General features: G+C 39.0%; 1 protein-coding gene across 1 annotated transcript in view; it reads right to left on the bottom strand.

The window, feature by feature from the left end:
* Positions 1-15651, bottom strand: part of BRF1 (BRF1 general transcription factor IIIB subunit) — a 170802-nt gene that overhangs the window by 97787 nt on the left and 57364 nt on the right. Inside the window, exon 4 of the mRNA XM_021554502.2 lies at positions 4995-5026. Within this exon, the coding sequence (XP_021410177.1) occupies positions 4995-5026 (32 nt within the window). The remainder of the gene's footprint in view (positions 1-4994; positions 5027-15651) is intronic.

The following is a 15651-nucleotide window of genomic DNA, read 5'->3' as shown; positions in this document are numbered from 1 at the left end:
ACCAAGGCACTGCAAAAACCTCTTTTTACAGGAGAACTTAAGATTCTCTAAGATGTTGTCCTTTACCAATAGTTAATTTCTGTTCTCATTATCAAACACATTATGTTAATTAAAAGGTGCATTTAGTGAAGGAATGGCTTCCAATTATTCAGTTACATCTTCACAACAAGATCCTTCTACTTGTTATGCTCTTTGCCCTTCACAGTATTTTTTGGAGACAGTCTTTTCATTTCACATCTGTCAGTCATCAGACACTGATTTCAAAGGGACACTTCCAGAGAGACTCTTATCCTTTCATAATTTCCTCTTGCTTTCACATCATGCCTGATCTGTTCACAAATACCAATATACTTCCACCTTCAGAAATAACAACAAACACCTCATTTCCAGTAACACAGGAATTCATCAGTCTAACACCTCCCAGAATTTTAAACTCTCTTGGGGAAACAGAGAATCTCCCATTCATACAGTTACCAGGTTACCAGGTCATGTTAACTTCTGGAGAGTAGAAAAAAAAACAAAATTGAATGGAAGTTTCTGTTTGACTGCAAGTTATAAAACAATAACCCTTATACAAGCAATTTCCCAAAAGGCTTTTCAAGACCACAGTGTGGCATTCTGGCAAGGTACTACAAATGGTGACAGTGGTTAAGATATTCCTCTAGAAAGACAAAGACCGGGCAGTTGGAACACAATGAGAATTCACACTGTGAAACATCCATGGCTGCTTGCCTAAATAATTAAGCAAGCATGAAAAGCAAATGAGTTTTTAAGGAGAGTGTCTGTTGCTGGGGAAAGAGGCACCTGTGGTTATTTGATTCATTATTAACATTTCTAGTGTAGTAATGCCTGAAGGTCCCAAACAGGTTGTTTAAATTAACTCAATCAACAGCAATTTGCATAAGGGCAATAAAGGCAAATACAGTCAACATGTTAATAACTTTAAATGAACAAAGGGTATAAAAAACTGAAGCAAACCTGTACAGTCTTTAAAAGAATATTCCATTTTACCTATCTCCATGCAATAAACCAAAACATCCTATTTTTTTTAATCCATACTACATTTAGAGCAGTCAAAAGGTAACAGGCAAAAATACAAACAAGCACCAAACGCAGCTTGTCAGGCTGTCGATCAAAAGAGACACAAATCAAAATTAAGCAGCTTCCCTCTCATACTGGGCTTTAAAGCACTGCCTTCAGTCATGGGACTCCAAAGGAGACTCTCCTGCTAATCACATCCATGGCAGTCCTGCAGTTCTTCCTCCAATACCACAGCAGTACAATAAGCCATTATCAAACCACCTATGCAAGAAATCAAAGAGTAATAATTTGCAATAATCACAGAGGAGTCAGGGAGCCCAATGCTGCCTTTATATTAAATAAATGAAAACAAGTGTTCAAAAGTAATTCAGAATAAAAATCCTTCTAGACAAGCAAGTACTAGACAAACTGCAGATGGAAAAATAGGGGTGTGAGTTGTGTTTTGAAGTGGAAGAGAGATCAAGCAAGTACTAGTTACTGATTTTCATTTCTTCATCTTCCCTTACCCAGAACCACAGTGTAGTTCAGGTGGGAGTGGATCTCATCAGGTCTCCAGCCCAACCTCCTGCTCCAAGCGGGCTCAGCCACAGAACAGACCAGGTTGCTCTGGATCTTGAGAGCCTTGATGGATAAAAACTTCAAAACTGCTCTAAACTACCTGTTTCCATACTTGGTTGTCTTCATAGTGAAAAACCTTTTCTTGATATCAAGCAGAGAAATCCCACTTTAATTAATTACATCCATTGCTGGTCATTTTCCTGCTGCACACTCCTATAAAGAGCCTGGCTCTTCAGAAGTCTAAGATCTCTTCAGTGAACACCAGCCTAGTTTAAGAGCAGGACACACCACAAGGCATGCTAAAAATTATATTTTACTAGGCTGAAACTGGGGATCAGAGCATTGCCAACCCCTTCCCCAAAGTCTTTTATGACCTCATTGCAAAGACCATGACACTGGAGATGACAAGAGACTAAAAAACCCCACTGATTTCTGAGGATGTGAAAGGCAGCCTTTCACCACACTGAGGTGTGAAACTTCAGCCAAATAATTCTCCAGGTGCAAGGAACGGGATGCTTGGAGAGATGGGAGACAACCTAAACTGTTCAAAACTTGGCCAAGGCTAGACAGGCTCTGCAGCTCTCCTAAACAAGCCAGGCCTGTCGCTTAGATTGGACTAACAAAAAAGCAAACAAAAGGCCTGATTGCAGACCTCTCGAAGGACTATATTTGCAAGTAAAATGCAGGATCTGAAAATATAAGCAAGTACTTTCCCTGTCCTTCCAACTCAATCAACAAGCAGCACGACTGCTCGGCACAAGGAAGGCGCCTGATTTGTAGCAGTGCCCTGGACATTCTCAGTTCATTTCAGAACATGCTTTGAGGTCCAAATGTATCAGAGGCATTCTGGATCCAACAACACTTTCACCAGGAGATTTCCAGGATGTAAGATATATTTTATAGGAAGATAAAACATCAAGAAAATTGCCTTTCCAATTAAAAAAAAAAAAAAAAGACTTTTTGTCTTTTCTCAAGATGGCAACAATTTTGAAGCTCCAAAAATAATTATGAAAATGCAGCAGTTCCCCAGAGGAACAAGACAAACTCCCACATCTCAGTCACCAGCACAAGAGGAAAACTGGTACAACTTTTTAAACAGACTGCCATTAACAGTAAAAATTAGTCTCCTCTATTGCTAAGTTTTAGCAGCATAATACTACCCTAAAAGCACATTACACTGTGGGGGACAACTTTTTTATTTTTTAAAATATTTTTAAGTCCCAAAACAATTCAAGAAAGGCAGGAAGAGCAGTTGTACAACAAGTAAAAACCATAGCCTAGGAGGGCATTCTTAGGATTTCCTCTACCACTTTTTTCCTAAACAGAGCAGCAAGAGAGAAAGAATATAAGTTATGCCATTAAATAAATACTGAGTTGCAGGTAACAGCATATTCAGGATTTGGTTAAATGGTGGACATGGTGGTGGTAGATGGCTGGATTTTGTGATCTTGGAGGTCTTTTCCACCCTTAATGATTCTATGATATTTTAAACTGAAAAAAATACACTCAAACCTATTTCAGGGTGGTCAGTAATTCAGCCAGTGGCCTCCATGAAGAGACTCTACAAGGGTGTTTCATTTCTTAAAAAATTCCTGACAAAGAGCCCTGCAGGTCCCTCACTTCCCACTGCAACTGAGCTGCATCAGGAACATTCTGAAGAAAAATCTCAACATTCACCATTAGTTTCTAAGCAAGAGTTGGTCAGGTCAGTAGTAGCTCATTTTTTAGACTTCAGATGTGAATTTTTGGTGATATAAAATCAATACCTTTCTTATCTCACCTAGAAAAACAGTTACCTGGACCACTATGGCAAATTTTGTACAGATGAGTATGAACAATTTAAATAATTTGGAAAGATAATACCACAGCCACCACTACTACTACTACTACTACTGCTCTCACCTCTTCTTCCTTAAGAATATTTATATCCCAACTTCAGGATGGGAGAGTAGTCCTTGAAAAAAAGAGGCACTTCAAAGTAAAATAGTATCATCTAATGAACTATTTTTAGCAAACTAATTATATTTTAGGGTTTGTGGGCAAAGACTTTTCTAAAGCAGAATGTACTGAAATTTACTGCCTGGGCCACAAATGTTTTGCTTGGGTGGGTTTTTTTGGTGGTTTTTTTTTTTTTTTTGGCTCGGTTTGTAGTTGTGGTTTTCTGTTTGGTTTGTGGTTTTGTTTGTGGGGGTTAGTTTGATTTTTTTTTTTAACAGACCTGGGGAGGAAAAAAACATCAAGCTGGAACCTGAAAAACTTATTTATGTATTCTCAAACAGGACCTTCTGGATAGGCAGAGTTAACAATAACATTCAACATTCCTGTTTGCTCAGATTCACCTTAAAGAAGCCATAAAGTAGAGCTCATCAGAAGACATAGTTAAATGCAAATCAAGATACTGAAATCTTGGGTTTTCCTCTTTCAGGGGGGTTGATTACTTCCCTACTACTCATCTATTTCTGTCTCTCCCATCTCCTCAGTTACCCCTCTTTAACCTTTTGGTCCTCCTAAGTCCCATATCAGAATCTTTTCTGGCTGGAATGCACAGAGGGGAAAAGATAAATCATTCAATCTTTCTGTTTCTGCTGACAATACATATTTTCCTTTTCTTCTTACAGATATAATACCTCTTCTTCTAGTTCACATTGTGACTGTTCTTCATATTATTGTGATCATTCTCTTTCAAAACCATCACCATGAAAAATTACCTGTGTTTAGAAGGAAACAAACCTTCCATTCTACACATGTACTGTTTGGTCGTGAGCAATCAAAATAATTCAATCAGAGTTTAGAAAAGAGAAGAAAGTTACTAAATTTCAGAATTAAAGATGCATTTGATTATTGCAATTCCAGCAGAATGCTTCAAGCAATAAATAGTCTTCAGAGGGATGCCATTTACCAAGACAGCTGGGAGGACAAAAATAGATGCAAGTAACCTACCCGCATTGTATGTAAAACAGTTGTAACAGAGAGAATGAGGGTAAGACAACATATGTCAGTAGAGCTTTCTATTTCCACAGACAGAGCAAATTCATATTTCTCTCAAAATACATTTTATAAAACACAGTTCTGAAGTGCACAAATACATTTACACAGCATTACCCACCAAAAAGGTTATTTCTGTCGTCAACAACTGCTGTTTTAAAAATATGCAACATCTGACCCTGTGCCACTGCAGTGACTCTGAATCCTGATGAAAGAATCATACTAACTCTTGCTACATTGTTTGCAGCATTAAAAGCAAAAAAAAAAACAATTGACATTTAATTTTACTGAAAAATTACTCAGATTTCCAAACCCAGTGATTTTCCACTCAGAATTTTTAGAGAAAAACAAAACCATCTTAAACTTTAACAATTAAAAAAAAAAAGTGAAATTAAAAAAGGGTACAATACCTGAAGAAGGTCACTGAGGTCAAGTAACATGTCTGTGGAAGATGTTAAGGAATATACATGCTTCTTGAATGTGATAATAATTCTTAATTTCATTTCACTAGCAAGCCAAAGAAAGGGAAGAAATAAACCCAGGTTAACTGCCAAAGAAACCAAACATGGCTTAGGTCAACTCACCACTTATGCTAATAGCCAACATCCAGTTAATTGTTCAGCTGCCCATGACACCCTGCCAGAACCTGCTGAATTTACTGCTCAAGTTAAGTGATGATCTCAAAGAACAAGCCAACAACTTGTGTGACTACAACACTCACCACATCCTGCAGCCTAAGACCCAGTTGTAAGGGGGTCCTCTGCTCTGCTCAGCCCCATCTCCAGCGCTGGGATCCCAGCACAAGAAGGACACTGAACTGCTGGAGAGAGTTCAGGGGAGGCCACCAAGATGATCAGAGGGATGGAGCAGCTCTGCTATGAGGAAAGGCTGAAATAATTTGGATTATTCAACCTGGAAGAGAGAAGGCTTTGGGATGACCTTCTGGTATCTGAAGGGAGCCTACAAGAAAGATGGAGAAGAGCTTGTAGTGACAGGACAAGGGGGAATGGCTTCAAACTAAGAGTAGGGTTAGATTGGATATTGGGAAGGAATTTGTTAGTGCGAGGGTGCTGAGGCCCTGGCACAGGCTGCCCAGAGAAGCTGTGGATGCTCCATCCCTAGATGTGTTCAAGGCCAGGCTGGATGGGGCTTGGAGCAACCTGGACTAGTGGAAGGTGTCCCTGCATGAGGCAGGGGGTGGAACCTTAAAGGTCCCTTCCAACTCAGGCCATTCTATTATTCTGTGATAACTAAAAACAGTAATAACATCAAGATAGAACACCCTTATTACACTTTAGAATATAAAGCACCTCAGTCTCCTATGCCAGCCTAGGAGCCCAGAAACACAGATGGAAGAGCAAACTAAGAAAAATGAAATAAGTTTATTTTGTTTTCTTCTATGAGGACATGTCAAAGAGCTGGGAAGGGAAAGCTGCTTTGGCTGCTCCCTTCTCCAGCCAAGCAAATCAGCTGTTACCTTTCATGATATCCTGTGCTGCTGCAAAACATTAGGTCACCATCTACTCATTACAGGCACACTTGAAAAACATAATAGTTAAAAACAAGCCAAACCACTACAAGTTTCCATTAGATTTAACTGAAAGCAAGCACACTTATAGTGCATTGTCTAAACAGTATCCAAAATAGAGAAGGAAAAAATAAAAGAAAGCACCATAAAGCCCACGGTGCAAAGGTAGCCCTTTTGCTGCTGTTAATGAGCACATGCAGGATGTGATGTCCTATCAGCTACTCAGGTGTGGCTCACATGTTGTAAAAGGGTTTTATTATTAAAAGGAGTGTCAAGGTGAAATGTGAGAGAAGGGGAGAGAGTGAGGCACGCAAAGAAAACATGTATGCAGGGCTGTGTATGAGTTTTTGTATGCAGCAACGTGCTAAGAAATCCAGCATTAAATACAATGCAGGGACACCAATGTACTTGGGTGCATGCTGTGGTAACGTAAGAATTAGTGAATGTTCTTCAAGTAAGCCAGAGTAATACAGTGCACATTTCACCTAAACATTATCAGCTGTGCAAGGAGAGTAATTCAGATAACGTAATCAGTTTATACATAAGCATTTTCCTTGCTAAGAACTTTTAACCTTGAGTATTTCTACCTTCAGTTTGCATTCGAAATTGTATGAATGTACTCCAAATTTGTTACAAAATTTAATATTTTATGTTAATATTATATGGTGGAAATTAATTTCCATATTAAAAACCACAGCATATCTGGGTAGTTAATTAGTTGAAAATTTAATATGGCTCTGAAAAACAAAATCAGAAATCCATTATAGGTAGTATTATGCAAGACATTACAGTAATCTGAAATTTTAACACAGTAAGGAAACTGCTAACAAAAACCATCTGTAAAATACACAGCTTAGAAATCTACACAGAGCAATACTGAATTCAGTGCAAATTTTTTGTAAAAGTGAAAAAAGAGAAAATGGAAAGACGCTAGCAATGCAATTGCCAAGGAACCACAATAATTGTCAGCTCATCAAACAGATCTAGGAAGAAATCACTATGCCAATTTTCTGCTCAAGAAATATTCTAAGTCTGAAAATGTTCCCAGTTCATTATTGACTCGAAGTGCCTGATTATTCTTTGCCCACCCTGAGATACTGTCCCCAATGAGACAAAGCAAAATTATCACTCGTATCTGATAGATCTCACCACAATTTAGGAGGGAAAAAACCCCTGAAACACCAAAAGAAACATCTCATAGGTTATTGAGGCACCACAGGGAATAACTGAGTGGTCCTAGAGCCTGGCTGATACCACTGGAGACAGAAAAGGAGTCGGGAGGAAAAATCAGTGCCAAATGCTAATGCAGATTTTAGGTGAGCCAGAGAGGTGCTTTCCTAACCCAGGCATTTCAGTTATAGTTTTTTCATGAAATCTGCATACCCAGAGTATGCTTCAACCTCCTCAAACTGCTGAACACAGTTTGGTGGAAAATCTAAACTTACTAACACAATACAAACACTTAGGCTTTATTACTGCAATGAAAACAACCCCACCTTTTTATGCATTTATAATGACACAAGGTCAGAGCTAAGGATTGGGAAATTCACAACAGGATTCAGGTAACTCTGATTCAATTCAGAGCTACGCTATAGATGCTTTAACATATAGTTCCCTTGCTCCTTAGAGAAGGTGGTGCAAATGTCCAGAGAAAGTGTAAGCAAAGGTCACAGTAAAAACGTGGTGCTTCTGGATTTCATTTAAGGCAGCCTCCAGCAATCCCTCTCCCTGATTAGATGTGTAGCTACTACAGCAAAGCAAAAAGGGAAACTTGAGTCATGCAGTAGCACTGGGTTGGCCTTTACTATGAACATTGTGGGCACGATTATCAGCAGGAAGTGGTTGTAAAAACAAGCTGTTGTTTCCAAACTCCTTTTCAGAGCTGGAACAGTCCAGGAGAACATGCAACAACAGCTGAAAACAGCAGATAATACTTAATATGTATTCAAAAATTATACAATCATAAGAGAAATGTTTTCTTTGAGGCTGGAAGAAAACAATGATCGCTTTACATATGGAGACTGCTACCCACATGGAAAAGCTCCTGAAGGGATGGAAAGCTACTGGTACTGTAGATAGACCCATGCAATTAACACAGTACAAGGGGACTTAGGTTATAAATGAGCCCAAGTTAAAAAAAATAAATGGCAAAAAAAGCCATTTATTTTTTTTTAAATTAGCATTTTAAACTGCTTTTCCTTTGCTATTAATTGTTTAACTAAGTTTCACCAAACTGTTTCATTGTCTGTCTGTCCATCACTAGAAATGCCTAAATGTCTAAGATATGTCTAGATAAGTCTAAAGGCATTATTTCAAAAAATTAAATTCAAGGGAATCCTTTGGCCAACATGATGCAAAAGGTCAGATCGAGTGGCCAAAATGTTCCTTTTCTGCCTTTATAATGTGGATAATATGAGAACTTCATGATGCACAGCAGTAATGATCTCATTCTCAGCACCAGAGGAAACAAAAGTTCATGAAGAAATGAATAGAACTGGAAAACTAAAACCCAAAATACCAAAACAAGCATGCATTTGTACTTCAGAGAGACCGACATTTTACATATTCCAGCAATCCTAAAGTACTTGTGCAGCAAAATCCCCCTGATTTTTAATAATAACAACTAGCAGGAAGCAAATCTGCCATTTGCAGGATTAAATTGTGCCAGACACTGTTAAAATAACAGCTATAATTTACAATGCAGTTGTTACCTCTCCTAAAGAAATCTTAAAAAAATTAAAATCTTTAGTGTCTGACAATCTACAATAATAAGGAAATCTTCAGATTATTTCATGTTTCAAAATTCTTCCACTGGGTAGCATGTCGTATTTGGGAGACACAGGCCTGAATTAAGAATCATGGAGAAGACAAAGGGTCTAGCATTTATTTTAGTTATTTACTTAGTTTTTAAAGTTACCCTCGGACTATTTTTTACTTATTTTTACAAGCTTACTACAAAAGCAGCCATACCATAGAAGGAGGACTGGTGTCAAGGAACTGTGGCTGCAAGCCACTCAGGAAAAATCTGACATCCATAAAAGTCCTGCTGACTGTAATGAAGTGTCACCTTTATTCAGTTTAAGCTAAAATGCTTTCTGTTTCTCACAAAAACTAAAACCAGATCCATTAAACATATAAAATATTTAAACATAATATTGAGCTATACATCACTTTCTGTACTCAACAGTAGCAATTCAGCTGGTTGCAAATAAAAAAGCAAAGCCTAATAGAAAATGTGTCTGAAAAGAAAAAAAAAAAATTAGAACAAATTTTCTCAAGTCCTTAATGAAAATAATTATTCGCAATGTCAGGGTTCTGAATAAACTATATAACAAATGGGAATTTCTTTAATAAACACGTGGAAAAAAGACTAAAGGGAGGCTGAACATGGAAGTGGGGTGATACCAGGGTGAAAAACGAGTGACAGCATTTGTCTGGCCCAGAACCCAGTTTCCAGACTTTCAGATCAACACCCAATTCACAACCTTCCCCTTCCATAATTTCATATACCATATGATTTCTGATTGTAACTTATCATGACTATACCTCTGCTGCTTTTCAAACTTTCACAATTTTAATTAGCTATTAATTGAGAATGACTGACAATGCTAATTATTTAAAGTAAACATTTCTCTTTCCAATGATACACAACTAAAACAATTAGAAAGTAATACCCAAACTCAATTCTTTTGTAGAAAACTCATTTCTGACAACTCTAATGAAAGTTTTGCCTCAAGGCTGAGTTCCCACAGAGCCAGCTTCCAAAATTTCTTCAGTCTCCAATTTTGCCTCTGCAAAGAAGTCCACATAGCACAGACTGCACTCGAATACACAAATAAAAACAGCACTTAACAAATGAAACTGCTAAGCACAAATGCCATTTTTATAAAAAGCAATCTTTATTTATGTGTAGATTAATGCATGATAAAAAAAGAACTGCATTTTGGTCTGCGGGTTTTTTTCTCTTCTTTGCACACAGCTGTACGACTGTGCTTCATAAAAGTGTATTGCTCTAAATTCCAAAATCCCCAAATTGAAAACAAAAAGCAGTGCCCCACTCCTTCCCCACGTCTATCAGGATGCTTCTGCAGCAGTTCTCTTCCAGCACGTGCAGCCTCACTGCCTTCCCAGCCAAGGCAAAGTCAGCAGCAGTAATTCAGCAAATCCAGCACGGTGCCAGCACCAGGCAAAGAGCAGACAGGCATTTGGGGCTGCATTCAGCCTGCCTGACCCCGTGGCTTTAACTGGGAGGGTCACAAGTGGGGCTTTCTGGCTCACCTAAGTCCTGAGCAGCCTTTGACACCAGCTCTCCCCACCTGCCTCTCCAGCAGCTGCTGCAGACAGGAGGATCCAAGGCCTGGGAGCTACATCAGCCTTCAGACTCCCCCACACACACAGTTCACTCTTTCCTAAACTAATGCTGCAGCTTTTCTCAAAAATTGTCTTCAGAGTCATTGCCATTTAGAGGAACATTTTCCAAAGCACCCAGGCTGGCTCAATATGCAGGGAGCATTCAGCACTTCTGAAAATGCTGCCCTTGGAGAACGTGGCCTTCAAAGGACATTGGGGCTAAGTTGTGCTCCCAGTGTTACTGACTTTCAAGTAAAAAACCTGCTTTGTGGGGTAGTGCCAAGTATTTACACAGTCACGTGTAAATTTTTAATAGCCACATATAAATTTATAGCACAGTGCAACACAACAGAAAAAAAAAGTAAAAAATACATTTCTTGTCACAGAATGCTTATACAGTCAACTTGCAATTATAAGGGTATCAAAGGGCTAAAATATGCAAAGGATATCCATACTAAGCCCCTGAAAGATAATCTAGTTAGTATATTTGCTTAGGGAAAAGAAAATTCAGGCATAGAATGAAAATGTAAATATTAATTTAAAAGTTCTGAGAGACATGAGGTTAATCTTCAACTTGAATGATGTGGCCGTGTATAAATAACAGTTGGCTGAATTCAAACAACAAAAAGTCTCCAAACAAGAAAGAGAGACCCCATCCCCTGAACAGTAAATTGAACAAGCACTGGTGAGGGAAAACAAGAGAGGTTGCTAGGAGAAGCAAGGTTTAAGGAAGAACTTGAAGAGCAGGGCTGGCAGATGAGAATGGGAGAGAGGCAGCAGGAAAGGAGCAAAGCTCAAGCTGCAAGGGGAAGAAGAAAGCAGAATAAACTGTAAAATCATTGCAGAAAACACAAGCAGGTATGAAAGTGCACGTTCCAAAAATCTACACAGAGTGACAATTTGATAATAAAGTGGACTTTTACAAAGAAGCTGGGAAGGAGGACATTGATAGTAAAGATTTAATAAATGTAAAGGAGTTCAGTTCTCTCTCTTTTTTGTGTGTACAAAGTCTATAAAGGTTATGACTCTTGTACCAACAGTGAAAGAAAAGTTCTAAAGAAGTCAGAGGTGCAGACTTAGAAGAACTATTCTGAGATATCTCTCAAGTATTCAGCACAGCAGCAATGCACACGTTTGGAAACGTGAAGCAGCTGGCCAAAAGAAGCAGCAGAGGAAACTCACTGCCTGCTCAGAGGTGGCAGAGGAAAACCAGCAGAGTCGTGAGCCTGACACTCTGCTTTTTCAGAAAACTCCAAATGCAAGAGTTTGGAAATATGTAAAAATATGGGAAAAAAAATCTGCCATAACTAGCTTGATTGCAGTTCACTACCACCCCCTCCCCATGGCTACTATTTGTGCAGCAACATGGCAAACCAGCCAAAGGAACTGTCGGAAATTAAGTCTTGTCTTTTTGCCTCTTTTCAGCTGGATTAACTCCCCAGTTCACATGCAACTGCATAAACACCTGGCTGATAGAAGGCAGGGGATGGAGTGAGGGAGGACTGAGAAAGCAAGGCCAAAGCAAGATAACTTCTTTCTGAGGCTGTGCCAGCTCACAGTGGCTTAACACATTCTCTAAAACTAGAGCCTGAGACAATCTCTCCATCACCCATCCTGCCTTCTCGAATTTCTCTTTAAAGTTTGCACAGTTTTTCCCAGCTTGTTCCAAAATACAAAGACCTACCTTATCTGAAAGAGAAGCCTTAAAACAAGTAAGGAGAAAAAACAAGTAAAAAAGCAGTAACTGCTTTATAGCAACCCAAAATGTAATAAAACTGATAACACCTCCCTTGTTTTAAGTACAAACACAGTTCCTCTGTGAGAGTTGTCACAGTACCACTCTGGTTTTATCCCCAGTAAGCACTCACCTTCTTAAAAATAGTAGCATTACAGTGCTCAATTAAATCAGAGTAAAACCAAATCCTATGGACACAGAATGTTTTACATTTCCCACGCCAGAAGCCAAGTGTTACATACCCACACTGAGGCAAATGCACTGGTATTAAGTGCTCCTGGGTGAATTATCTCAGCAGACTTTTGCTGGGATGGGAGCATGGCAGCTGTTGTCCCTACACTGGGACATGCACACAAACTCAGATGCTGCTTTTCTGCCAGGATCAGTGGACTTGATTTATCCAGGCATAGGCATGATCTAATATCATACACATAAAATACTGCCACTCATTTAGCAGAAAAAAATTCTGATACCAGAGGCATAGTTTTAAGAGAAAATACAGCTTCAAAAGGAATAAATTGCATCCTTACCCTCCCAAGGCTGGTGGCTCCTTAATGGCCTTTGGTGGGAAGTACAACAATGGGATGTGTTAAATTTCCCACTCTCAAAGGCCTTTAGAGAACCATCTCTGCATGTATCACATAACACAATGACAAACCCTTCTTTATCAGATGCCCACAGGCACACACCTGCAGAAACCTTTCATTACCTGAACTGCACCAAAGGGAGCCCTTGTGCTCTGCAAGTGGGCACTACAGAAATACCTTTTCTCCCTAATGGTGTATTCCTGCTGATCAGGAAACCTCACCTGGGCAGGTGGAAGAGCTCTCTGTGCTCTCACCCTCCCTCACACCCACAGCACTCCACTGGGAATGTCAGGTGTCATGGCTCCATGGATGGCTGGCTCTCTCTTGGGGCACAGGTGGAGCAATGCTTCCACAGATGCTGCCAAACTGTTAATTACTATTCTTGCAGTAATCAAAAAGTTTGATTAAAGGCATTACAGTAACTCCTAGCAACCTCCCCAATCACCTGTCAGTATGGAGCTGAAAACTGGGCTCTCAGGACAAGCTCATCAGCAGTCTTGGAAGTCAGGAGAACAGCCCACGTTTACAGTGGCTGAACTCCTCAAAGCAAAGTTCAAAACTCCTCCTGGTTTAGGCATTATCAATAAAATGAATACAAATACATGAAGCTGAACTGATGCACTGCATTGGTGGGTTGAAAATTCCTCAGCCCATGCTTTCAACTTAAGGAATGCCTACACTAAACCTAAAAAAAGATTCCTGCGTGCTCACTGTAGCAGAAAACGACGTAAGTCATAACAGCACTGAGGTATGCTGAATTTGGCTTTTATTACAGAGTTGCCTTATGGTTCATAAATAGCAGCATATCCCAAATGAGTTACTAACAAAGCATTTCACCCAATTATATAATAATGCATCTTGCTCTTTAGAGCACCACTGGAGGAGTGTTCAAGGGAGGTTTATTGGGCAATAGGAGAGGAGAAAACTCAAATTACCTCCTTGGACAGCTACCCAGGTATCTTGGGATATGATAACAGACAGAAGCACTGAATTAACACATCTGAAATTACCAACCTGTGGACAAGATGCAATATGCAAACACATCTTCACTTCTACTTCCCAGCAATGCACAAGTGAGAGATTGCCTTTAGCTGTCACTGGCAGGGTAAGAAGATACTTTCACTGACACTTTCTGTTCAGCCCAACTGAGCAGAGCTCAATAAGAACTTAAAAAACCCAAAAATAACTGCAACAGCTTTTCTAACTTTCAAAATACCAAATACCAATTTAAAATACCTTTCAGGGCTAGGGAAAAGTGGTGCATCATACCTTGAAATGAATACAATTCTCAACATGACACATTCTCTTTAGGGACCTAATATACTGGATTTTAAAGTTAAAACAAATTTATGTCTCAAAAGGTTGTCTCTAGAACAAGATTAAATTTGGTCCTTGAACAAGCATAATAGAGCAGGTAGAGGGAGGAGTTTGCATATCTGAGATTTTAAAGGCAGCTAACTTTTCAGAGAATTAAATGACAAGAATAAATCTTTGAGGTGATCTATTAAGCAGGGAAAATGCAGTCACAGGCATTTGATACACTTTGTATTTTATCTACACAAAAGGATGGGAAACAAATGCTTCCCTTTGGGAATCTATCTTTCCCAAGGAATTGAAAGGCATAACCCAGAGGGACTCTTGGCTGTGCCTCAGGACTCTGGATTTCTGTTTCCATTTTTGCCACTGCGCGACAAAAACATTCCATCCTTTATAATGTTTTTGTAATGAAGATAACAGTTTCCCCTTCCCTGGTAAAATGCTCTGAAATATCCTGATTATCTTACAACTCTAATACACATTTTGACTCTGGGGTTCCCGAGTCTCCCCAGAAGGTCACAGAAATAAGCTTTCAAATGTATTTCAGCTATAATACCCCAGCAGGCGACTAACTTTATGGGCAACAATTCTTTTTCAGACCAGCTCCCTGCCTTTGAAAGACCCAAGCTACATCCTTTCTATGCAAATCAACAAAGAAAGCTGCCCCCCTGTGCAAAACATGCAAAAGGGTTTAACAGCTAAGAGATATCCTGAACTTCTTACAATAAAGAGATGCAAGAGGTATCACAGATTCAGTCCCTCCTTTCAAGCATGACAGTCCAGTTTTCATGCTTCTATTATCCAACACACATAGCTAAGCACCTCCTACAATAACTTCAAAATCCTTTTCTTAGTTTAATATTTAATTCAATTTTGTACCAATTTGCTCTAAAATCACTGTAAGCACGCATATCAATTTTCAGTGTTAAAAAAAAAAAGATAAAGCGAGTGTCAACTCATTTGTTATTGGTTAAACATCTTTATGAAGGGATCATTGAGGATAAAGGAAAACTCTTTATCAGGGCAAGATGAGTGGGGAGAACAGAGGGTAGGAAGGGGTCAGAATACCCACACTGATATCTTACTGAAAACTTGGGTATTCAGTAAGCAATCTGGTGCAATTCACTTGTCAAAGATACTGGAATTCTGTTGGCATTACTGTCAATATTTCCTTCACTTAGGCAGGAACCCTCAAAGCATCTCAAGACAATGTTGCACAGCATCATTTAGTGAACATACTGAAGTTAATTTACTTGCAAATGGTATTTCTGATATTCTTAAAAGTTAACAACATTCATTAAATATGTGTAATCAAGCTGGAAAATAAGGTGTTTTCCTGAAGTGTCATTTTAAACTTTTATCCTTTTATTATCTTCTTTTGGATGCTGTAGCATGGCAAGAACTTATCTCACATCTCTCTTACAGCACAGAGACTGCTCTGTCATTATCAGTTTTTAAGAAGCTGTAAACTTATCTCAGCGGCTGGAATTCTTCATGAGAGAAAGCAAAAAAAAAAAAAAAAACAGTAATGATGTACATATCATCTGCCT

This window comes from Lonchura striata, chromosome 6 (genome assembly GCF_046129695.1).
Source record: "Lonchura striata isolate bLonStr1 chromosome 6, bLonStr1.mat, whole genome shotgun sequence".
NCBI classification, from domain to species: Eukaryota; Metazoa; Chordata; class Aves; order Passeriformes; family Estrildidae; genus Lonchura; species Lonchura striata.
Note: the sequence above shows the minus strand (reverse complement) of the source record. Positions and strands in the feature narration are given on the sequence as shown.